General features: G+C 41.0%; 1 protein-coding gene across 1 annotated transcript in view; it reads right to left on the bottom strand.

Moving 5' to 3' along the window:
* Nucleotides 1-708: 708 nt before the first annotated feature.
* Nucleotides 709-26,945, bottom strand: part of LOC309555628 (desmoglein-1-gamma-like) — a gene marked incomplete at its 5' end in the record, with an annotated part of 46,695 nt that continues 20,458 nt past the window's right edge. The window contains 6 exons of the mRNA XM_082257671.1: nt 709-2,687; nt 4,879-5,186; nt 5,846-5,888; nt 13,888-14,015; nt 16,933-17,064; nt 19,622-19,660. Of these exons, the coding sequence (XP_082113797.1) occupies nt 1,641-2,687; nt 4,879-5,186; nt 5,846-5,888; nt 13,888-14,015; nt 16,933-17,064; nt 19,622-19,660 (1,697 nt within the window). The 3' untranslated portion in view covers nt 709-1,640. The remainder of the gene's footprint in view (nt 2,688-4,878; nt 5,187-5,845; nt 5,889-13,887; nt 14,016-16,932; nt 17,065-19,621; nt 19,661-26,945) is intronic.

Here is a 26,945-nt window from a genome sequence, read left to right as displayed (position 1 = left end):
CTTTTGTAAACTATACCACAACTGTAACCAGGTTTCTTTTTTGTCTAGTAAATGGCAAACATGTATGACATTTTTATATTTACAGCACAGCACAAATGTACATATTTTACATTATATAATTTCATACCACATACTTGCAGTACAGTACATACAGTATCAAATATAAAGTAACCTTGCATAAAAATTAATGTCGGGGGGGGGGGGGGGAAAGAATAAAAATCAGTTTTTCTATGCAATACGTGCACATGATGTTTGTCCTTTCAAAGGGGCTGCAAGTACAGAAAATTGCATGCAGAAATCCCAAGCAGTATGGTCAGCCTTGCCCTGTTCTTTTCTCCTGGACTACAGAACATTCCCCCATCCTCTTCTCCATAAAATGGGGGCAATGTTCTGTAGTCCAGGGGAAAGTGGAAAGCTGACACACACATTGGGATTTTGGCGCAGCCAAGTCAAGGTGCATAAAAAGTTAGGTGCCTATTGATTTCTGGCATATGAACAGATATTTTTCTATACTTGCAGAGTTTTTGTAGGTTATGATGTAGTTATCTTATTTTTTTTGTTTAGTGCGTATGGAAAATTTCTATACTATTATGAATCCGTTTTTTGACATAATATGCACGAAGACACTAAGTGATTGTAAAAAAATATTCCTATAGGTAAGAATGCAGTGCTGAAACTAAAGTTATGGCACTTTAATTTTGTTTTCCATTTGTATTTAATTTTTCTGCGGATATAGGGACTGAATGAAAGGTGTGTGTTTAAAGAGTAACTCTACTTTCATTGAACTTTTGATATATTTAATTGCTACATGGGCCATTTTGTAATTTATGTTTTTTCTAATACTGGGAAAACAATACTACCTAGCATCCTTGTAACCATGCCAATAATTAGGACAGTCCAAGCAACGTAATTTCTTCCTTATGCGATTGACTGACTCCTGCCTTTAGCAGGAAAACTATCCCAGTCAGTGCTTTGAAAGTAGGACGTGACAGGATTCTATATATCACTTTATACCAACTAGGAGAAGATGGTTTCATTTTTCAAAATAGAGAAAAATGGAGGTACACTTTAAGAATACCATTTAGCCTACACAACATGTCCTTTTTTGACCAGATGTATAAAGACAATTGTACTGACAAGCCAACAATATTCACAGCTCTTGGAAATATCCTCTATGAATACCCAAAGCTAAGTAACTACTCTGTCTTTTTACATGTATTATTATTAGCAAAGACCGCAAACAGCAGTAGGTTTTTTTGTCCATTCCAGTGTATAACAGACATTTAAAATTCAAATAAAATACAGTACAATCATTTTTGAGGGACCACATTATGTCTTTTGAGGGCTACACCTACCTAATTCCATAAAAACAATTATAGCACTTCAGTACTTTATATTTATATTTGCATTTAAATTTTATATTTAAAACATTTATTGAAGCATCAAGCTACAAAAATTACATAGGAAGTGGAGCCTTTCTTAACCGAAGAATGTCTGGGGCCATGTTAAATTTAAATTCATAAATCACTGCGGGCTGCAACAAAGAAGCCTGATGTAGACTGATTAAGGTTTGTTTCTAATCTGTGGTTGATGTTTGGAGAAATCATCTACATGGTATTTAAAGTATTGCTTACAGTAATTTACTTTTTAGTGTACTGAACTGTGCTGTACGTCCTAACAGAGCTGCGGGTTAAACTAGGTGATGTGGAACCTACTGATTGCATCAGCAAAGGTTCTGTACTCAACATATGGGTTGTTGTAGCTGGGCCAGACCGTACGGTTTTCTCTGTCACATATATATTTTGAGAGCTACCCATGTCAGGGCGAATGCTTAAACCTCCTTGTACATTGGAGATTGGCTGCATTAACCTCTCAGTGGAGATTGGTTGCATTACTGTCTCAGTGGTAATTGGCTGTATTACTCTCTCAGTGACTACAACATTTTGGTTATCACTTATCTCTGGATAGTTGAATGTGTTGGAATGCCTTGAGGTACTAGGGGCTACAACACGTTCCCTTACAACAACATTGGATGCATCAGGTCGATTTTGGTAATTTGGTAATTCTATAAATTCATGGACACCAGATGCTGGCCGAAGAACCCTCTCTGTTACAAGGACATTGGAACTATTAGGTACATTGGTAAATACCCCATGTGGGGTAGAAGTAGAGCCAACCACTCTTTCTGTCACCAGAATGCTAGCAGGCATACTTGGCTCCACAGTACGTACAACTGGTCTCATGGGGCTCCCAGTGGTTGTGTAGGTTTCAGTTACAAATACATTACCTGGAATGCCTGGTACAGGCATAGCTGGTTGCAGGCTAGTAGATGGAAATGAGCTTTCAGTGACAAAGGCAGAACTGTTAACTGCTACAGAGCGGTTACCAGGAACATTCAAGCTAGGCTCATCAAAGATAACATTTGTGTCAGTTTCTACAATTGGAACACTGGGAAATGCCCGTGACTGATTACCCCCAGGCATATCAATCTCTGAACCAATACATATTTCTGCTAATGTTTTAAATTTTGGTCCCAATGTATCCAAAAAGTCCTCATCCAAGTCATCTGCAATAAAACTGCAGCACCCCACAGATCCAGCGGGGCTTCCAGCTCCTTCATTGTCGTAGATCAGAAGACAATCATTTGATGGGCGGCCCTCATCCTCATTGGCAAATGCTTCTGCTTTCTAAAATAATAATATTTATACAATTTTCTAATGAATACCAGCAACCACATTATTGTTCTCTATGACTTATTCAATTAATTAAAAACACGTATTATGAATCATTTATTTTTTTCCTTCCAGATTTGGAGAGTATGTGGAGGCCTATTCACTAGGTTTCTAATGTTTAATATGGCTTGATTTTTTTATATAACAATTTTCATTTTATTGATTTCCTCTTACTACATATAAATGGCATGAACAATACGTTTCGATTACCTTTCTCCCAAAGGATACAAATAATGACTCAAGTGTCTATCTTTTTGCACTGAGCAAACCTCTAAATGCAGCCTAACCTGGCTCTGATCCTGGGTGAACAATGACAAGTGAAATTTTAAAATAGCCAATTAATTCCCCTCCCCTAGCTTGACTGCACGTACCCACTGAAATCTAAAGTTGCCCATAGACATGGCAGTCATTATCCAACAAAAAGGGTGAAGTGCATCTAACTCTGTGGGTACCTGAAGATCCAAAGGCAATGGGATCTATACAGTATAATAGTAATAATATATGCCATGCATAAGGTAATGAATTGCATGAATATAGATCAATAATATTATAAAAATATTAATACAAAAAAATAATATTAAAAAAACAAAAAATAAAAATGAGTTATACTTTAAAGAGCATATAGAAAAAAGGCAGATAGACAGAACTGCCTAAAGCACCATAACTATGAGCCTCCAGGATATGGTAACAAAACTCAAAAGCAACATCAATCTATAAAAATATATCAACCTTTATTGTACACAAAAATCCAATATTTAGTATAAAAAACAGGAACCACCCACCATCACCAGTATATAAAAAAGATAACGTTGGCTAGATTAAACCAAAGAAAGTGCGGCAGATGCCATACTCACATATACACAACTCAAACATCCCTCAAATAGCTAAACAGCTATAGATAGAATATAGGGGAATGGTATGTGCACAGAACTCTCACAGGACACATCAACAGACTGATGCAGCAGGTACAGGGCAATCATATACCTAGTATCACACTGTGTATGGAGTCCGTTTATAATAGATTCACAATCTGTTGTTACTGCTGCATAAAAGTGTGGGCTGACCAGGTAGGCTCCATGCGCAGTGTCATGATACTAGATATATGATTGCCCTGTACTTGCTGCATTCGTCTGTTGATGTGTCCTGTGAGATTTCTGTGCGCACACCATTCCTCTATAGTCTATCTATAATTGATTAGCTATTAGAGGGATGTTTGAGTTGTGTGTATGTGAGTATGGCGTCTGGCATACTTTTTTTGGTTTAATCTAGACAACGTTGTCTTTTTTATATACTGGTGATGGTGGGTGGTTCCTGTTTTTTATATTAAATATTGGATTTTTGTGTACAATAAAGGTTGATATATTTTTAAAGATTGAGGTTTCATTTAAGTTTTGTTACCATACACTGGAGCCTCATAGTTATGGTGCCTTAGGCAGTTCTGTTTATCTACCTTTTTTTTATATGCGATATGTTTTAGCCATAGAGCCCCACTTTATATAAGTGAGTGGGTAGGTACCAAGAGGTCTCTCTTTTTTTATACCTCCTAACACATAGGTTTCCCTGTTTGTTTTATTTTTCCAATATATTTTAAAGAAACCTGAATGGGTAAATCAACATGTAATTTTAAAAGAACAACACCTTCTGCTTCCTTGTGCTCACCTACTGCTCTGTCCCTCTGAAAGGCCCTGGGAGTCCAAGACCTGTGTAAGCTCAATGTTGGATAGTATACGAACATACCCAAGGTAAATGTCTTTCTACCCTCACTCACATGATAGTGTTTAGGCCTGGCAACTAGCCACTCTGACTTCACTTTGGGAAGAATCTTTTCCATGCAAGAAAGCAACGAATGAGCACAGAGAAGGTATCAGCAGGTGGGTGGTTTATTGTTCTAAGGGAACTATTCAGGGAAAAGTGATTGATTTTCTTTAGTTGTTTAGGAAAGTGACACTAAAGCCATTTAAACACTCCTTTCATGAAAATATATACAGTATGTACACTGGAAGCCAGATTAGGAGGACTAATGCTATCGGGCAGCAGGCAGCAAGCCCAGAATACTAAGCAGTAAGTCACAATTCTGTTTACCTTTCTTCAATGGTAAATTAAACATGTTTATATAGAAGCAGAGCAATATAGATCTAATACTTACATCAGCGAAGTAGTTTTCCACATAAGCCATATTCATGGTGCCACTCTCTTTGTATGATGGTGGCAGAGTTCCAACTAGGGAACCATTAAATTCTCTCTCCATGGTATATCTTCCTCCCCCATCTCCATAGGTTTCAAAGCCAGTAGTGGAAGTACCTCTTCCAGCACCACTTATACCGCCTACACCGATTCCACTGATTCCACCAATTCCACTGACTCCACCAATTCCACTGACTCCACCAATTCCACCACTTGCTGATCGGACCGCCACTGCTTCTTCTCTTAGTGCAAAATTGCCTTGCTGAATCTCTGCAAAACAGCCAACAGATATATATGGTAAACTTTCCACAATAATGCAAATAACAACAAAAGCCAACATTCATTAATCTCTCACAAATTCTCATGGTATAAAAGCATGCCACAATCTAAAGTTGATATTTATACAAAGATATACAATTTCATATTTATGTATCAATATGAGTCTGTTTCAATTTTTGAAAATTTGGAGCTAAATGATTTTTTTTGCAATAAATTGCTTGGACTCGAGTATAGAACTATCATGTTACACATTCATTGTCTGTTTGCATTTATTAATTTTGTACCCACTTCATTCTGTAGTTAGGGATGCTCTATGTAGTTAGCCCCACCATTCTTGTTCATGCTTTAGCCTCCATTCACCACATATACTGTATTCTGTTGGAGCTCGACAAACTATGCTTTTTTTACCTATCTGATGTTCATCTGCTATGATTTGCACAAGTTTTGGATTAAAGCTTTCTATAATCTGCAAGATGTCATTTGGATCGAGTCACTGTATGCCATGCTTCTGGGACTGTAAGTTAGGCTATCTCACCACAACTGGATCAGTTATAGAGATCACACTTTCAGTGTTTAGATTGTGGAAACAGAACAAGAGCTGATATTTTGCTGTACCTTCAAGACATTTAAAAATAATGTAGTAAACTTACCTGAGCCTGCGCTGGGTGACGTTATAAGCATACTTGTCATATCCTGCATAACAAAAAGAAACTGCTGTGAAGCTGGTATTTTTTCAATTCACAGTCTCAGCACAAATCAGACACTCAAAAATTGTTTAATTTTTAGTTTTGCTGTGATGTTTTTTTTTTCTTTTTTTCTGACCATATAAAGGCCTCTGTTGACAGGCTTTTGTTCACATAAAAAACTTGCTTCTCTCCCCAAACATGTCAATATAAATGCACAAAAGAAGGTCAAATGCAGGTTCAAAGGAGGTAAACTGTAGGCCCAATGCACCTGTTAATAGACTGTGCATGATCTCAGAAGTGCCTACTTGGATCTTGGCAAACTGCATTTGCCCATCAACAAAAGTCGAAAGCCTATTGACACAGGCCCTTAAACTAATTCTCAGCCACAATACATGCTGGCAGGCTAGATTACCGTATAGTTTTTTATATATGCTGGGGACACTGGCAGTGCCTGTAATGAGGGGTTTGACTCCCAGCATTCGTTTTCTCTTGTTTATGTTTATTGTTACCAATGCAGCAGGAGTACTGTGAAAGCCAAGCAGAACAAGACTTCTTCCTTTTGCACCATTGGCTGGTTGATTGACCATGTAAATACACAACTGTGATAGCTGTGCCACTTGCTTAATATATTGTTTTTGCTGATTGCCCTGCCTTTACCCACTTGTGTTAATTAAGATATTGAATGTGGCAAACCCAGGAAGGTAAAGAGACCATAAGAGTCCATTCACACTGATCCGACTTGGACCGCGACTTGTCAGCCTGACAAGTCATGGTCCGTCACGCTCCCATTGTGCGGTACAGGAGCCGTACTTAGAAAAAGGGTCCTGTACTACTTCGGGGCGACCTGGAGTGACTTGCATAGACATTCATTTTATGAAGTCTGCACGCGACTTCACAGGTCGCCCCAAAGTCGGATCCGCCGTAGTGTAAACGGGGTGGAAAAGTTAAAAAAAAGCATTATAAACACTAATGTTGAAGATGTTTGTCAACAAAAAGCAGTCATGATTTTTTTGTGGATCCTAGCTAGATACTCAGTTGAAATTGATGTACGTATATCTACTGTTTTACCTGCCAATAGGTTTGTAATTCTGTACAGCCAGTCTTGAACCTCTGTTACACTGCACAGCCAGGCAGATGACACAGTTATTTCTTGGGTCAGTAAATCAGCTTCCTATGTACTCTTGACACCTACCCGCTCACGGGACAATTACTCATTATTGTTATCTCTTTCCAATGGGCAGGAATCTGCCCTTTAAAACATTAATGCTAAAGTAGGAAGCAACAATGTTAGAATTGGAAAGTAGCAGAGTAACCTTTCTCACTAGAAGAAATGTATATTGAATGGCTAGACATTTTTGCAAATCATTTGGTAAAGTGGTAGTAAAGGCTTACTATAAATATTCTGAAAAACATTCTCTTTCTCCTCCTTCTACTTATGCTGCATATCCTGAAATAAAATGTCCCCTGTGTAAAGGAGGAATTGGCAATGCTGGCGCTCCTTCCTCCCCCAGCTGCACCCGTTCTCTGACACAGGGGAGCCTGAGCTGCTCTATCATGTGACCGAACATGAATAAATAAAGGTATTTAAATAGAGCTTTTTTATACAGGCTTTGCAGGATAGGTAGAAAGATGATGAAGACAGCATTTTAAAAAGTATTGAAACTTAACTTTATCTTCCACTTTAGGTAAACATATGTATTTGAACTGTGTATTTTGCTGTTTGACTGATGTTTCACTTTAATCATTACCAATCTGCCAAAAAACATTGTCTCTTCATTATTTTGAGGAACTCTCTCGGGTATTGGAGAAAATCATGGTGCCTTTGAGACTAAAAATTTCGCTTTTGCTATTAAAATCAAACTACCATTGCCAAGTGATTACCTATAGAAAATATGCATACTTTGCACCTTTATCTAAATTTCCAGTGCGACTCAGAAAGCACAATAGAAAAGGCGTAGAGTCAGAGTTCTTTATATGGGTTTGTTCTTGAAATCTGCAGTAAATTATTCAGCATTGTTACCCCATGAGTAGATTTTGTGTATATATATATATATATATATTGCAGTAATAGTAATCCAGACATCGGCAGACCGGTTACAAACTACAAGAAGTGCATTGTTAAAGCTGAAAATTTGCCTCTGCAAGAAGGGGGTGAAAGTATCCGGTACTGAAGTGGTTAAGTGCCTTTTTGTTTGTGACAGACTTCACTTAAATGGTAGCTGTACTTTTTAACTAAAGCCGTTCATAGATGGGTAGAATTTTGAATGAAATTTCTTAGGAATAGGATGTTCTATGAACATTAGTGTTTGTATTTATTAGTTGGTCAAATTGACGATTGTTTTCTACTGCAGTGACAAAAAAAATTGAAGGAGCGGGATAGAAAATTTTTCTTGAACGAACAACTTTCTAACGGTATATGTAGTTTTCTTTTGGTAAAGTACGTTCATTCCAAAATCAAATGTTAAAAACAAAATCATTTTTTAAATGGCATTTAAATGTTTTGAGAATGTTCATACAAATTTTCCTAAGACTTTTCCTATGAAGACTCTGGTCCGGCCACATCTGGAGTATTCCGTCCAGTTCTGGGCACCGGTCCTCAGGAAGGATGTGCTGGAACTGGAGAGAGTCCAGAGAAGGGCAACAAAAATAATTAGGGGAATGGTGGACATCAGCTATGAGGAAAGACTACAAGCACTGAACTTATTCTCTCTGGAGAAGAGACGATTGAGGGGGTTATGATATCATTGTGCAAATACTGTACTGGCGACCCTAGCATAAGGAACAAACTATTCAGAGAAAGGGAATACAATAAGACACGTGGCCACTCACTAAAACTAGAGGAAAGGCGGTTTAACCTTAAAATAAGTAGGGGGCTCTTCACTGTAAGAGCAGTAAGGGTGTGGAATTCTCTTCCACAAGCAGTCGTTTCAGCAGGGAGCATCGATAGTTTAAAAAAACTATTAGATGGGCACCTTAAAGACCACAACATACAGGGGTATACAATGTACGGTTAACAGCAAACACACACGCACATCATGGGTTGAACTGGATGGACGGATGTCTTTTTTCGACCTCACTAACTATGTAACTATGTAGTGTTAGTTTGAAATTCTATCCAGCTTAACTCTTCCTGAAATCCACCCTTTCAATTCTTTCTAAGTTGTACTTAACCATTTCTTTGCAGATACCTTGATTCAAGGCCTTCTTCAATATTTGCAGCCTTTCTGAAGAAAATCTGTTTAGCGCTAGCCACATCTATGCACTATGTTCCTACAGGCTTCAATGGGCTCTACATTTGGACATGGCATGTGGCTGCATTTACATCTCCTGGCTGGTGTTTCCAGCCTCCCAACAAAAATCTGTTCTGTGCTGGCTGTGTCTTTGAACTGTGCCTCCATAGGCTTCAGTGGGGTGTATACTGAGAGGCAGTATAAACCCTCTGTTTAAACCTTTGGGAAATATTGCCTGCTTCAAAGCATTTCTGTAGAGCAGTCTGTGGTATAATCCAAAGCCAAGAAATTGATAGATTAGTCTTGGCCCCTTAGCCTCTTACCTTGGCCTTCACTGACAGATGGTAGTTCCTGCACTGAATCCCCCAGAACCCTCAAGAGCCCCTGAGTCCTTTTGTTATTTTAAAACAGTATTGGGACAAATAGCAGCTGTCCCATTGCCGTTTAGAAAAGAAAGCTCCTCTGATTCAGGTGTTTAATAAAATTTTGCATTTTTTTTAATATGGTAAGGAATGGATAAATCCTCTGTTAATTTTATCTTGCTTAATGGAAATGAATGAAGCTTTCCCCATAATACTAACAAGTTCCAATACTCCCACATTCGACTAAAAAATTGTTCACAGGTGGCACTAGTCACCAGAATAGGAAGAGAAGAGAAATCTTCAGAAGGTGGTCACACACAGCATTAAATATGTGGCAAAGGTTATAACTCTTCTCTACTTAATCTAGAAATAAAAATAGTTTTGGCTTCATGTGGAACCCCTATAGAGAACAACCTCCAGTCATGGCTCCAACGATATCACACTCTCTAGCTCTTTGGGATCAGCTAAGGACTCATGCTTCCTTCATATTGGACATTACCCCCTTAGCTCATTTATTCAATAACTCCTTTTTCCCCCCAGGTGTGGATGAAAGAGCGTTTAAATGCTGGTTGGACAAAGGCCTTCATTGGATTGAACACTTCTCCACCCACATGGGACCCTTTACCACCCAACCTTGCCTTACAAATCTGGAGATGTCCCGAACTGAGATATTCTTTTTGTATCAGATTTTTTTTTTAATACCACACTACATACTTTGTAACCGCTCTTCGAATATGAAAAGTGAAGTACTAGAGATCAGGGCCTATGGTAGATGGCGGGGGGGGGGGGGGGGGGGAATGGGTGAAATATCTCTGACTCTGATATATGAGCTCCTACTCACCTTTTCCTAGAAGTTATATTATATGACAGAATGGGATATAGATCTATTCATGAACTTTGAGTTGAACTCCTGGTGCCCTCGCCTCCGAACTTCTTTCCAGGATATCCTAAATTTGTCTTTAATAGAAGCTAACTAGAAGGTAATAACTAGGTGGTATTTAGTCCTTCACGTCTTGTAAAATATACCCTAATTCTTCACCCTACTGTTTTAGAGGGTGTTCTATGTGGGGCACTATGTTACACATTTAGTGGGATTGTCCCAAATTGCGGGGTTTCAGGAACAAGGTTTTTTTCTGTGTGACTATCAATACAGCAGCAACCTCAATTTGCCTTATTAAATGAACCCATTCGGGGAATTATTCAACATTCTCAGCAACTGATCATCTTCATTCTCCGCGTTGCTAAAATCTCGATAGCAGGAGCATGGAAGAAGTCCTCAGTTTTATTAAGATGAGTTAAATTGTAAATCCTCCCAAAAGGGGAAGTTCTGCTTTAAGTCATCCTCCCTCCCTCCCTCCCTCCTCTGCCTAACTTGGCATGTAATTTTGGAGGGGGGGGCCTAAGCGATCAGAGTGGAAGTTCTCCTTTCCTCCTCCCACCCTGCAGTCTTCTGGGTCACATCACAGGTCCCAGAAGACTGCAGGACCATTCACAAAGTGCAGCGCTGCTCATGCATGCACAGTGGGCAGCCCTCACTTAGGATACCAGCGCCAGCAACCCAAAGACTAGTGAAAAACCTAGGGATAAATCTAACTCCATCTCTAAAGAGCCTATATCATGTCAATTATATCCCTATGCTAAATGAGATAAAAGCAGATGTTAAAAAAATATCTACGCGGCCACTATCATGTTGGGTCGAATAAACATGGTCGAGATGGTAATCCTTCCCAAATTTTTTTATAAATTTCAAATGTTACCAATAGCCATCCCACAGACATATTTTAAAATAATAAAAGCAATTATATTAAAGTTCATCTGTTAAGAAAAGAAGCCAAGAATACAGTATATGGTATTCAGTAAAGACAAATCACAGGGGGGATTAGCTGCACCAGATATTAAGATATATTATACTGCAATTATAATTTCATGAATGATAGAATGGACAAAAAAAAAAAAAAAACTGACAAAAGATGGGTCAAGACTGAAACCACATTAAGTGGAACACAGTTAAATAAGGACATTTGGATCCCACCAAAATATAGAGATACACATGAACAAACACATGAAATGACGAGAGTGGTATACAAGACATGGAATATGATGACTAGACAAGCTAAATGGGAATATAACTCACCACTGCTATCGTTAGAAGGCACAAAATATTTTGCATCCGGGAACGAGACACAATTTGGCAATTTGATTAAAAATACGCAGTTAAAAGATATCACACAAGGAGGGAATATAAGGACATATAAGAAACTCAAAACTAAGGGGGAAAACATGTTTGAATAAATGGAGATATTTTCAGTTAAAACACTTTGTGGGATGCCTGCCATAGCCCATTAGATCCGAGAAGGACTTGAATCTAGTAGAAAAACTATGTAACCCACAAACAAAATGAAAACATAGTATATCTCAGGTATATAAAATGCTTACTGAGATGGTGGGTCAGAGAAGGCCTCCATTCATAGAGACATGGGAAAAAGAGATAGGATCACAATTTAATGAGCATGAAGTAAATGTAATACTGAGAGCTGTCCATAACTTTGCGGCTGATGTAAACATTATTGAAATGAACTATAAATTTCTATCGAGATGGTATATAACACCGGTAAAAGTACAAAAATGTCAACCAATAAAATCCCCACTTTGTTGGAGGGGCTGTAACATGAAGGGCACAATGTCTCACACATTTGGTGGGACTGCCCTAAGATACGTGACTACTTGCAGAAGGTGCAACAATACATTGCGTAAATTACAGGAGTAAATATTACCAATGATCCATGGGTCAACATATTTCATAAAATTGACAAATCAAAAAAACATTACAAAAATACAATAGTACCAAATTTAATAAACGCAACAAAGGGTGCAATTCCAAAAAAATGGCTGGAACCAGAAAGCCCCACACTCAGAGACTGGTTTAAAAGAATTGAATATATATATATATATATATATATATATATATATATATATATATATATATAACATGGAGTATTTAGGTAGCAGAGAGGGAGATCAGACAGAAAGTTTCTCTAAAAAAATGGGAAAAATGGTCAGAATTTAAAAAGACCAGTACATATTCAGAAATTTGGGCGGACTAGGGGAGAAATAGGGGAAATAAAGGCTGGGGGAGAAGAAGGGGAGGATGCACAATGGAGGAACAGACATGTAATAGGTGTGGGGAAGGGGAGGGGGGAGGGAATACAAAGGGGAAATATGTATTATGGTGTCAACAACATATCTTTTAAATTACACTTTTGTATTCATAAATTGCTTTGATACTTAATCAAATCTAAATTGAAAAAAAAAAAAAAATTAGAAACTAGTCTGGGTGAGTAGTCTGGACCCCTGGACAGGTAAGTGTGCATGTATTATAAGTCTGCAGCTACAGATTTTGTAGCTGCTGACTTTTCATTTTTTTACAGACTGAAACTCCTCTTTAAGCATAAAATATCTTGGATCATAGTCCATGAAAAGATTGCCATCAAGATTAATGACAGGGTGTGACAATTTGAAAGGATATGGGACCCTTGGACCAAATTTATGTATATTCAGCTAACCCCTTCTCTGATAACATCCCCAATGCCACACCAAGCCACCTAGGTCTCATCTTTTCTCTATCCTGTGTCCTTATCTCATCTTCCTTTCTGAAAACTTTCCTTCAAGTTCCTTCTTGTTACCTTTTCAGTGTGCCTACTTCGATAAGGTTTAATAATGCTCCAGGAATGAAAGTGTTTGATTATTCTCCTCATGTCTACAGACTCTGCAGTCATTCTCTATACGTATTTTAACTCTGATGATCTGTCATAAGGATTAATTCTACCGAGTTTCTGTATGATGTATAATTTCTCCATATATTGTCTTATGCAATTCTACTCAGTAAAACCAACATTCCTGCTTGTTTTATGCTATCATCCAACTTTTTATTGATTGAGAAAATAGTTTTGGCTAGACTTCTACTTTAAGAAAATAACTTCACTCTAGTTTTCCCTTGCACTTCTGACAGCTTCTCTAGAAAGTGAAGCCTGTATTGAAAGAAATATGCAGTCTACCATTGTTGACATCTTATTCTAAACAATGCTAGTTTACACGACTTTTCGGAGTCAGTGGCTTTAACACTTTCTGAGTCACTGATCTGAAGCAAATAATCAGCAGTAATGTTATTTCCTTTCTGTATGCTTGCTCCAGGTTAGGGGCGTAAAGTACCTAAGCCCAATTCCGCTAGCCAGGCCACTAGCATTTTCAGAAGTTGCAGGTTTCAGAGCTGTAATCTCAAACCTGGTTTCAGTACCCAAAGAGTCATGGACCATTCAAGAATCTGCACATCTGTGAACCAAGTGAGCAATAACTGTGTCTATATTTCGGTCCTCACAGATTAACATTGATGATAATAATAAAAATAGTTACTTACCACATCTTCAGGTTTTGCACCTTCAGTTCCCCACTGATGACAAGCACCTTCATATCCAGCAGTAACAGGAACAAATTGTGTCCCAGGTCCGCCTCCACATACACAAAGTGGTAGTAAAAGAAGAGCCACTGGTAGAGAAGAGGAAAACAAGAAATCTGCTGTAAGTATGATTTTTGTGTGTAACACATCTGTGTTTGTGCATCTTAAAGCCCATATTGGGCTTTTTCTTTTAAAAAAAAGGCCCCCAGCAGTATGTAGGACAAAAGAAATTATCTGTCAATGCAACATCACCTCCTATCTGACACTGTTCCTTGCAGTGTTTTTGTGGGTCTACAAAGCCCTGCGCTAACATAAAGTTGCAGAGAATCATAGACTCACCCCTTGAGATGGCATCACCACTGTACCCTGCACTAACAAGGGGCTTTAATATAAACCACATATTTATAACATTCAACTGAACATATAAAATTCAGTGTGGCAAGTTGCCAGTTAAATAGAAAACCTACAATTTTTCATGTTAAATAAAACAATTTGGAAATTTATGGAACAATTTGAAAAGAAAATACATTTTTGTTACCTTTTTGATCAGCTAATGTCAACCTCTACTATCATTAATTTATTCCAGGGTATTTCTTTATTATTTCTTTTTTACAATAAAAATTTTATTTGGATTTTTTATTTTTGTTTCCAACAAACATACAAATAGTAGAGAAATATAGAAATAATATACTGGATATGAATATCCAAGCCAAGGATCCAAACAAAATGGAATTTTTGATTTACTGTAAAATCCATTTCTCTGATGTTCTATGACGGACACAGCTCCCGATCTTCTTGACAATTGGGTTATACTGCCCCCTACAGTAGTAGGACACTAGGCAGAAAAATAACTTGACTACACCTATTGACAGTCCCAGGAGTTATACTCCCCCTCTCTGTTATAGGTTTTGTGACAAGCAATGGCTGTGTTCGTGCAGCTGCTGTGTCCTAATTGACATCAATGAAACTGCCTGCACGAGGATGCATGGAACACCTGTGCATCGCTGTGTGGCTAAACTCTGCCCTCGATCAGCATATGCTTTAGGGGAATATGCTTTAGTATGTCCCGTGTCAACAAGGCCTTAGCGTTGTCAGCCTTCAACAGGATCTCCAGGTAAGAAACTTTGCAACAGACTTTGCAACTCCTACTTTAAGTGCATAGTTAGCATTAGGCATAACATTGAATCCTACATGTGATATTTTACAACTAAAGTCAGATGTGGTATTGAAGATAGCATTTAATTTAAGTAATTTAACTTCACCCTACCAATAAAATTGTCTTTTTTTTCCCACTTACATATGGTGTTCTTCTTATGCTGTAATAATACACTCTCAAGCCCAACAGATCTAGCTTTGTCCTCCAGGTCCTGCCCCATGCCACCATCTTTATTGTTTGAGATGTTTGTCTCTTCCTGATGTTCCCCCCCCCCCCCAATAAAATTGAGACAGATCTCTTTATGTGTGTGAGATCTGGCCTCTGATTACATGAATGGAAAGTAATGCCTCCTGGGATATCCTAGGATTCAGATGAATGAAATGTCAGTCCCACCTAAGCGAGACTGGTGGAGGTAGGCAGGGCCAGACAAAATAAAAAAATTAAAAAATATAGAAAAGTCAGAATTTTGAAAAAATTGGAAACGGAGGAATTAGATTGCAGCAAACTTTAATTTTGAATGAAGGTCTGCTTTACCATGCAAGTTGAAAGCTGAACTGCAAATACGTGAAATACATGAGAGCTGTCTAACCTAACAAAGAATTGATATTTCTTTCTATCCAGTGCTGACATTTACACAGCTCTACTAAGCCAGGAAACCCACATTTTCTCTGCTGCAGCTGAATGCTTACCATTTTACTATGCCCTAAGTGAATGAGGCCTAAGCAACTGCCTTGCAATTAGCAGCAATGTTGCCACCCTGCTGTGTGCACTCCTCTTGGGCATTGGGTTGCCTGGCAGACTTATCATATAGGAAGCACAATGGCAAACTGAAGGAGTTCATAAGGGAGGCTGACAACATTGCGGCTAATTTCAAGTTAGTGGCTTAACTTTGTCAGCCTGCAAGAGGATGTACTGGTAAGATCTTTAGGTTAGAAACCTTGCAACGGATTTGCGAAAGAGAGAATTATTTTGAGAAAACTGTGCCACATTTACAGAAAAATAGATTCTGGATTTACATACACTTTAAAATGTTGAAGCTTCTGTTGGCTTTTTACCAAAGCTACCTGCTACTTATAATTTGAATAATTTTACTATATCAATTAACCAAACAATTGCAAAACAGTTTTAAATACCATGAAAATTGCCAAAACCACTTCAGTGCCAGTCGAAAACCATGTTCAATCACATTTCTTTGCAGATACAAGCATTTATCCACCTAAAACTGTAAATATCCACCTACAACTGTAAATATCAGTTTGCTGTGGTTGCAATGCGTTGAAAACTCCAAATGCCAGTTCACACCAGAACACGGGAAATCTGATTTCCAAGCCTGTTTCCCACACCACGTTCAAAACGCATTGCAGTTGCGATCTGAAGCGAGTGTCAGTGCAGTGCTGACGACAACCCAAATGCTGGTCACAAACGCATGCAGATCACATGGTACAGTATCCAGTTGCATTAATCTTGCTTCGGCCCGGCACAATTTTAGCCCATTCAAATAAATAGGCTGAAATCTTACTGCACCCGGATCACATTTGAATTGCAAAGGAATGCACAGCATGTTTCTGTGCCATTCATGGCGTGAACTGGCCCTAAAACTGGCAAATGTATGGCCACCATAACTAATACAATCAATATACTAAGAGAAAAAAATATTTTCATTATAGTCTATATAGTTTTAGAAATTCAAACTAAAATATATATCCAATGAAGTCTCCAAGGGAAATGAAAAGAAACTTTTTAACCCAATGGTGTCTACTTAAAATAGGTATATATTGTTTTCAGGTGGAGCAGGCATTTCATTTGAGTTTTACTGTAAAATAAATGAAAAGTAATGTTTTGTTACTTACACAAAAGTGCTAAAAATCCTAAAACCATGAGACCAATTGCAGCTGGGCCAAGAGAGACACTTTTGCTTGTCAATTTTGAGAGATCACAAGTTCCAGTAGAAGTGCATTGACAGACTTCTATATTAATGTTGACTGGATTTGGACAGGATAAATTGTTTTTGTCCGAAACTTGGACTCTCAAAGTGTAATTACCAGTACCCACTCCTGGTGCCGCAACGAAGTTCACAGCCGTATCTAAAATATAAAAGCATGAATAAATAAAGAGACAAAAAAGAAATATTGTAGGTGGTTTACATTTTTAAATTGATGTATAAATATGTTATTGGGTTAAAGCTGAACTCCAAGTATGATCCGAACTTAATACTTACATTGATCCAGCTTGGATTAAAGTAAGTATACATATTTCATACCTGAGGGATCGCTGGGGAAGCTGACAGTCACTATAGTAGTTGGCTATACTCAAGGCCGCTGATAGTCCTCCTGTAGGGGGCCCGGGCACACAGGGGGGACTCCAACAGTATGGGGAATTGGTGCGGTCGGGCAGAGGGGCAATTACAGAAGGAAACCCTCTGTGGCTCTCTGCAGCAGCTGAAAGCCACTTTCTCCACCTCCTGTCAGATTTCAGCTGCTGTGGGAAGAGACAAAGACACACACAGGGCATCGTTCCTGTAATTGCTTCTCCGACAACGATCCCCTTCTGTTCTGCCTGCTTCTGATCCCCCTCCCAGTCCCTCCCCATGTGCCCCCTTTTCACTGTGACGCGCTACCACCCCCCCCCCTCCTGCAGCACTGCAGTCTTCCCTGTCCTGTAAAAAATAACAAATTGTAAAAAAAATAATAATTTTTAAATATTGTAATACATAATTGAAAAAAATTGTAAAATAAAATAATTGTAAACATTTTAAACATTTAAAAAAATAATTTTTTTTTAAAGTTTAAAAAACAAATAAAAATGGCTAATTCACATGTTATTTTGGGTCCTCTAATAATGATTTTAGTGTATTTTTAGTGAAATTATTGTCTTGATATATTCGGGGGGGGGGGGGGGGGGTGGCTGCCAGGTAGGCTGTACGGGGCCACGTGATTTTTAACAGCAGCCCTGGCTCTACTACACTAACTTTTGGATCATGTGACGGGCAGCAGCTTTTCGGTATAGTGAACACAGGGGGCTTTACTACACTAACTTTTGGATCATGTGACAGGCAGCAGCTTTTCGGCATTGTGAACACAGGGGGGTTGCTTGCTCGTTCACAGAACATCTTGCATTTTTTCAATGAATACAAGGCATTCCTGCTTAGATGAGGTAGAGATTGTGGTATCACCGCCCCACTCCACCTCATCGAGAATCATTGAAAAAATGTAAAAGCATTTTAGCCTTTGGGATTTATGTCTAAAAAGTGATATGCTCGTTGTTTTCTTGGATTACTGGACTCCATGTTATAGGATGACAACTCTCTGTCCTTATCTCCCAGTTTCGTACCCTTGTTACCCTGGAACATGGACTTTCCATGGAGACCACATGTGGCTATTTCAGTACACATTAGGCGGGCATGGTACACTGTTGTCACTTGTCGCCATCAAGAAACCTGCCCCAAGAAATTATGTGAAACCTTCATTAGAGTGCATGTGTGTAAACAGAAGTGGCTGCAGGAGATCTGCAGCTCTGAGGTACACAAAGGATACATTTAAAACAGTATTTTATTTGAAAAAAATGTAGTTTGTAATACACTGTATTTTAGCGAAGCAAGTGCCATTCAAGTAGAATTCAAGCCTAAGCCTAGGTCTTAAAAATGTCCTCTCCCCCTTCTAACTCCTATGCTGACTCACGTGGAAAAAAAATGTACATACTTACGTATTTTCAGTCTCTTCTGGTCTGGCCACATAATCCCCTCTATCAGCCAGCAGTGGCTGCAGGGGAGAGGAGAGAGCGCTCAAAAACAGCTGGGAACTCTGGGAGCAGTGATATCACCAAAAGGTTCTCATGTCCCAGAGGTTGTTAGGTCTCCCTCCTCTCCATTGCAGTGTCATTGGCTGACAGGGGAGCGTTATCACATGACCAGTCCGCAGCGGGCTGAAAAGAGGTAAGGGCCCTTTCACACTGATGCCTTTTTGCTGCATTTTTACCTTGCTAAAAATGCAAGAAAAATGCAATAAAATATTTCCCTTTAAATCCTGTGGTACTCTTCACACCACTGCTGTGTGGGTGCAGTGCGCTTTGAAAAGTCCTGCATGCAGCATGGTTGGTGCGCTTTTCAAAACTGCACCAAAAATGGAGTTTGTACCTACCTTAAAGATATGACACCATATTACATGTGTTTCTTTATGCTAAATTTTATGCATTGTGATTTCATACCTTAACCTTACCAGTTTGTATGGCACAGGCCACATCAAACAGTTGGATCATACAAATGGACAAGACAATCATTTAAATGATGTCCATGTACATTTGAAGATTAAGTCATCATACAACCCAGATATAAGGTGAGCACATACTGTAATTAGGACTTACCATTAAAAGGTTCCGTGGACCATCCAGGGTTAGGTAACAAAGTTATCGTAAAGGGAGGATTACTTGGGTTTTGATATGCATTAACAATCACTTTTCGGTTCTCCTGACATACGAAACGACGGTCTGCAGTAATCGTTGGGCAGGTTGGAGCTGGAGTTGGAACTGTGGTTGTTCCAGAACCCAAGTCCACTGTAAATGTGGCATTTCGAGTAGGCAAATCTAAAAAATTGTATCAAAAAACATATTAGTGATAAAACATACTAATAAATAATAGCAATATTAGTGGTGATCATTCTGTACTAGTTTTACTGCCTCTGATCCTAATCAAAAGTAAAACCAGCTAAGTAGGTAAGCCAGGATATTCCACTGCTCAGCCATGACATTAAACAGCTAAATACAGAGTTGAAGTGGATATATTTGACTCTAACGCAGGGGTCCTCTAACTATGGCCCTCCAGTTGTTCAGGAACTACAATTCCCATCATGCCTAGTCATTTCTGTAAATGTCCGAGTTTTACAATGCCTCATGAGATGTGGTGTAGTTCCACAAAAGTTGGAGGGCCGTAGTTTGAGGATCCCCGCTCTAACGCCTTGCCAGACAGCGCAGTCAGGACAGGGACCTCTCTTTTCCCTAGACTCCTAGGAGGTTCACCTAATTCAAATCAAGACAGACCTGCTCACACAAAGAGGGATGCTGGCCCGTAACCACATAACAATAGCAAAAACCTTAATAGACATAGATGTGGTCACAAGATAGGTACATATGGGCCAATATGCAGTATATCAAAATGAATCCTTTTATAATACCAAATTTAAAAATATCCAAATTAATAAATCCCTGGAGCCCAACCTTTGATACTTTCTGTGCGGCCTTTGCAGGCCCCAGCAGTCAGTAATAGAAGCATTCAATTGTAAAAAGGCTATAATGACAGTGATCTACCAGGTTTATATAACATCATCACAGATGCATGTAGTGCTCTATTCATACACATCATGTAGATTCCGGTCACCACCTCCGCTTATCAACATTCACAATTTATCTCCAATGCTGTATCATTATTGCACACTAGAGCCTCATAACATAAATATACTATATTGTCAAAAGTATTGGGATGCATACCTTTACACACACACATGAATTTTAATGGCATCCCAGTCTTAGTTCATAGGGTTCAGTATTGAGTTGGGCCAACATTTGCAGCTATAGCAGCTTCAACTTTTCTGGGAAGGCTGTCCAGAAGGTTTAGAAATGTTTCTATGGGAATGTTTGACCATTCTTCCAGAAGCTCATTTGTGAGGTCAGGCACTGATGTTGGATGAGAAGGCCTGGCTCGAAGTCTCTGAAGAACCCCAAAGGTGTTCTATCGGGTTGAGGTCAGAACTCTGTGCAGGCCAGTCAAGTTCCTTCACACCAAACTCGCTCATCCATGTCTTTATGGACCTTGCTTTGTGCACTGGTGCACAGTCATGTAGGAACAGGAAGGGGCCATCCCCAAACTGTTCACATAAAGATGGGAGCATGGAATTGTCCAAAATGTCTTGGTATGCTGACGCCTTAAGAGTTCCCTTCACTGGCACTAAGAGGCCAAGCCCAACCCCTGAAAAACAACCCCACCCCATAATCCCCCCTCCACCAACTGATTTGGACCAGTGCACAAAGCAAGGTCCATAGCAAGGTCCATAAAGACATGGATGAGCAAGTTTGGGGGTGGAGGAACTTGACTGGCCTGCACAGAGGCCTGACCTCAACCCGATAGAAAACCTTTAGGATGAATTAGAGCAGAGACCAACATCATCCAACATCAGTGCCTGACCTCACAAATGCGCTTCAGGAAGAATGATCAAAAATTCCCATAGACACACTCCTAGACCTTGTGGACAGCCTTCCCAGAAGAGTTGAAGCTGTTATAGCTGCAAAGGGTGCGTCATCTCAATATTGAACCATATGGAATATGTCTGGGATGTCATTAAAGTTCATGTGCGTGTAAAGGCAGGCGTCCCAATAACTTTTACAATATAGTGTATATTAGTAGGCACCGCAGGGAGTAATATGGCAAGCTGACAAAGCTAAAGCTTCCTTATGTAGTATGCAGCATATGTAGCATAATTTATCTCTCTTGGAAGCAGTGACGGCTGGCCGATAGGGGGTGCAGGGGTGCCGCCCCCCCCCCAAAGAAGAGAAGAAAAAAAAAGATTAGATAAAAAAAAAAAAATGTGTCTATTTTTCGCCCACTAGGGGCGCCGGACTTAGTGCTGGGTATGGGGGAGGGGGTTTTCTACCCCACCCCCAGCTGGCAGAGGCGCCGGTTGGCGCTTTTCTGGGGGTCATCGGGGTACAGAGCAATGCGCCCCGACACTCCCCACTTTTCCAATTTCCGGGCTGTGATTGGTCCAGACTCCAGCCTGGACCAATCACAGGAGGACATGGACCTGGTGATGTGACGCGTGGGGGCGGTTCACCGCCCCAGCATCACGATCACCTTCCAGCTTCCGCCCGGCGCAGAGAGGAGTCAGGAGTGTCGGACAGGTCACAGGAGAGGAGACGGAGCTGAGCGAGACAGTCCAGGAGTCGGATCGGAGGTTCGGAACTTCAATCAGGCACAAGACCAGCAGCGCAGCAGCCGGTAACGGTAAGTGAAGTGATTGTGAATGTGTGAGTGTATGTGAATGATGCCTCGGGGGGGGGTGGTGATCCGGTGTAGCATGAAAATCGATCGATCTCCCAGGCATGCGCAGGATTACCACCAAACAGGCTGAGCACCGAGCCCGATATACCTTGATATGATTAACCCATGAGGGCTGCAGAGGGTGGAGGCAGAGATGATGGCTACAGCGGAGATTCATGCTACGGATGTAGGAGATGATGGCTACAGCTGCGGACAGCGGGCAGAGGCAGATCGTTTTTCATGTTACGGAGCAGGTAAGTTGTGGGATCTCTTTGAATAGATGATGAAGACTTTTTATTGGTGCTTTACATAGATATTTACCAGGCAATAAAGGTAGTATATATATATATATATATATATATATATATATATATATCCGCAGCTGTAGCCATCATCTCCTACAAAAATAATATATATATATACTACCTTTATTGCCTGGTAAATATCTAAGTAAAGCACCAATAAAAAGTCTTCATCATCTATTCAAAGAGATCCCACAACTTACTTGTCAGTAGTTCAGGATCTTCTGGTCCTAGCATATCAGCAACCCCCAACTCCTGACGTTTGAAGGACCCTCCATGGATATGTAGCCAGGCAGGTTCTGCCAGAGCAGGGCATCTCCCCGTACTCCACACCGCAGCTCCGTAGCATGAAAAACGGTCTGCCTCCGCCCGCTGTCCGCAGCTGTAGCCATCATCTCCTACATCCGTAGCATGAATCTCCGCTGTAGCCATCATCTCTGCCTCCACCCTCTGCAGCCCTCATGGGTTAATCATATCAAGGTATATCGGGTTCGGCGCTCGGCTTGTTTGGTGGTAATCCTGCGCATTTGCGGCAGGCAGACCGCCTCTCTCTGGGAGATCGATTTTCACGCTACACCGGCCAGCAAACTGTCCTGTGTCAGTTGTTCTGGTGGGGGACTGTAGTGCTCTCTGAGTCTGATGACTACACACACAGCGGTCGTTCACCGGGCTGGTCTATTGTCCATAGAGAGGCTGGGCGGTGACCTCACAGGCGGGTTCACCGGCAGCGGAGGGGTTAAATCGCCACATAGCCGAAGCGCAGTACGGTGCAGACTGACACATGGAGGGGGAGGGGAGGATCGCTAGTCAGATATACAGCCGATAATTGGATTTGTAGTGGTTTCAGCTGAGGTCATTAATGATCTGGTCTGAGGTCTCTCTCTGTTAGGGGCATGTATGCTGGTCACTACATTGGGGGCACGCATGCTGATCTCTGCATTGGGGGCATGTATGCTGGTCACTGCATTTGGGGCATGTACGCTGGTCACTGCATTGGGGGCATGTACGCTGGTCACTGCATTGGGGGCATGTATACTGGTCACTACATTGAAAGGGGGCATTTATACCAGTCACTACATTGAAAGGGGGCATGTATGCTGGTCACTGCATTGGGGGCATGTACGCTGGTCACTGCATTGGGTGCATTTATACTGGTCACTACATTGAAAGGGGGCATGTATACTGGTCACTACATTGAAAGGGGGCATTTATACTGGTAACTACATTGAAAGGGGTCATGTATGCTGGTCACTACATTGAAAGGGGGCATGTACGCTGGTCACTACATTGAAAGGGGGCATGTATGCTGGTCACTACATTGAAAGGGGGCATGTACGCTGGTCACTACATTGAAAGGGGGCATGTATACTGGTCACTGCATTGAAAGGGGACATGTATACTGGTCACTGCATTGAAAGGGGGCATGTATACTGGTCACTACATTGAAAGGGGGCATGTATGCTGGTCGCTACATTGAAAGGGGGCATGTATGCTGGTCACTACATTGAAAGGGGGCATGTATACTGGTCACTACATTGAAAGGGGGCATGTACGCTGGTCACTGCATTGAAAGGGGGCATGTATGCTGGTCACTGCATTGAAAGGGGGCATGTACGCTGGTCACTGCATTGAAAGGGGGCCTGTACTGTGGGGTTTGTGCTAGGGGGCCTGTACTGTGGGTTTAGTGCTAGGGGGTCTTTACTGTGGGGTTTGTGCTAGGGGGCCTGTACTGTGGGATTAGTGCTAGGGGGTCTGTACTGAGGGGTTTGTGCTAGGGGGTTTGTACTGTGGGGTTTGTGCTAGGGGGCCTGTACTGTGGGATTAGTGCTAAGGGGCCTGTACTGTGGGGTTTGTGCTAGGGGGCCTGTACTGTGGGATTAGTGCTAGGGGGTCTGTACTGTGGGATTAGTGCTAAGGGGCCTGTACTGTGGGATTAGTGCTAAGGGGCCTGTACTGTGGGGTTTGTGCTAGGGGGCCTGTACTGTGGGATTAGTGCTAGGGGGTCTGTACTGTGGGATTAGTGCTAAGGGGCCTGTACTGTGGGATTAGTGCTAGGGGGCCTGTACTGTGGGGTTTGTGCTAGGGGGCCTGTACTGTGGGGTTTGTGCTAGGGGGCCTGTACTGTGGGGTTTGTGCTAGGGAGCCTGTACTGTGGGGTTTGTGCTAGGGGGTCTGTACTGTGGGGTTTGTGCTAGGGGGTCTGTACTGTGGGGTTTGTGCTAGGGGGTCTGTACTGTGGGATTAGTGCTAAGGGGCCTGTACTGTGGGGTTTGTGCTAGGGGGTCTGTACTGTGGGATTAGTGCTAGGGGGTCTGTACTGTGGGGTTTGTGCTAGGGGGTCTGTACTGTGGGGTTTGTGCTAGGGGGTCTGTAATGTGGGGTTTGTGCTAGGGGGCCTGTACTGTGGGGTTTGTGCTAGGGGGCCTGTACTGTGGGGTTTGTGCTAGGGGGCCTGTACTGTGGGGTTTGTGCTAGGGGGCCTGTACTGTGGGGTTTGTGCTAGGGCGCCTGTACTGTGGGATTAGTGCTAAGGGGCCTGTACTGTGGGATTAGTGCTAGGGGGCCTGTACTGTGGGGTTTGTGCTAGGGGGCCTGTACTGTGGGGTTTGTGCTGGGGAGCCTGTACTGTGGGGTTTGTGCTAGGGGGTCTGTACTGTGGGGTTTGTGCTAGGGGGTCTGTACTGTGGGGTTTGTGCTAGGGGGTCTGTACTGTGGGATTAGTGCTAAGGGGCCTGTACTGTGGGGTTTGTGCTAGGGGGTCTGTACTGTGGGATTAGTGCTAGGGGGTCTGTACTGTGGGGTTTGTGCTAGGGGGTCTGTACTGTGGGGTTTGTGTTAGGGCGCCTGTACTGTGGGGTTTGTGCTAGGGGGCCTGTACTGTGGGGTTTGTGCTAGGGCGCCTGTACTGTGGGGTTTGTGCTAGGGGGCCTGTACTGTGGGGTTTGTGCTAGGGGGCCTGTACTGTGGGGTTTGTGCTAGGGGGCCTGTACTGTGGGGTTAGTGCTAGGGGGTCTGTACTGTGGGGTTTGTGCTAGGGGGCCTGTACTGTGGGGTTTGTGCTAGGGGGCCTGTACTGTGGGGTTTGTGCTTGAGGGGTTTGTGTGGGGTTTGTGCTTGAGGGGTTTGTGCTGGGGGGGGGGGGGAGGGGGTCTGTACTGTGGGGTTTGTGCCACTCTCAGTCAGTGTATCTCATAATTGGGTGTCTCTCCCAGTATATCCCATAATAGGGCCCCTGCTCCCTATTATGGGATATACTAGTACTGAAGGATCCCTTAATATGTGATATATTGGGAGAATTTTTTCATGCAAGCAAAATACAGGGGACAAAATGGGTGGAGTCTATAAGGGATAGGGCTTCTGAGAAATGGGAGGGGTCAAAATGGAAGGTCGGGGTCTTGCGCCCCACCATCTTAAAACTTCACCAGCCGCCACTGCTTGGAAGATAATACCAGGTCAGCTTCAGCACATTTTCACATCGGTACTTCTGCAAAAATGCAACAGTTCCTCCTCAAGAGCTATTAAAATGCAAGATCAATTTATGACATCCATCTGCTGTCACATTTAATTTCCTGGGGATAAATTCATATGTACCATGTTTGTGCCCCTAAAGCATATTGAGGTTTCACAGCAAGTGTTTTATAGGTAAAAGCACCAGCACAGAACTGGTTAATGTGGTTGGTTCAGTGATCTACTGCATTTTCTTACTATGCTTTCACTAAGTGCTTGCTTATCATCCCTCTTCTATCCAAGGAAGAAGCCCAAATGGCATTAGCAGCAGCTGAGACTATGTGCAATCTCTTAGGATAAATGTAACTGTTCCCATAGCTTGGTCAGTCATTCTAGCAGTAGTGGTTAGAAGTAGGCATGTGCAGTTCATTTTGTTCCGAATCGAAATTCGGATGAATTTTCAGTTTTCGGAAATTCGGATGGCTCCAAATTTTCGAATTACAATAGTGCCAAATTTAAACGAATCCGAAAAATAATGGAAAAAAAAAATCAGACAAAATTTGAATTAGAATCGATTCAAATAGTTTTCGAATCCCCTTCGAATAGTTTTTGAATCACCTTCGAATAGTTTTCGAATTCAAATAGTTTTCGAATTTGAATAATTTGATTTGTTTTCCAGTTTCCAAAGATAATGAAATAGAATGCAAAGTAAAGGAATAGAATAGGAAAAAATAGAATAGAATAAAAAGAAAAGAATTGAATAAAATATAAAAAATATAACCATCTTATAAAATTTGAATTTTTAACTAGAATAAATTCATATTCAATACATAAGAAAAGTATAGAATAGAAAAGAATAGAATAGAAAAAAAAAAAACAATAGAATAGACTATAATAAAATAGAAAAGAATATAATTGAAAAAGCAATAGAACAGAATAGAATAAATATAACCATGTTATTTGAACATTTTCACAATAAAAGATATAAAAGTCACATTTGCAAGTGCTTCCAGTAGCACTAACTTTAAAATCCTGTGTGCGTAAGGTTCAGAACGCCGCTTCCCATAGCGTGCGTTCCACCTGCATTCCA

The sequence above is a fragment of the Pelophylax lessonae genome (assembly GCF_965119305.1).
Source record: "Pelophylax lessonae genome assembly, chromosome: 5".
Lineage (NCBI taxonomy): Eukaryota > Metazoa > Chordata > Amphibia > Anura > Ranidae > Pelophylax > Pelophylax lessonae.
Note: the sequence above shows the minus strand (reverse complement) of the source record. Positions and strands in the feature narration are given on the sequence as shown.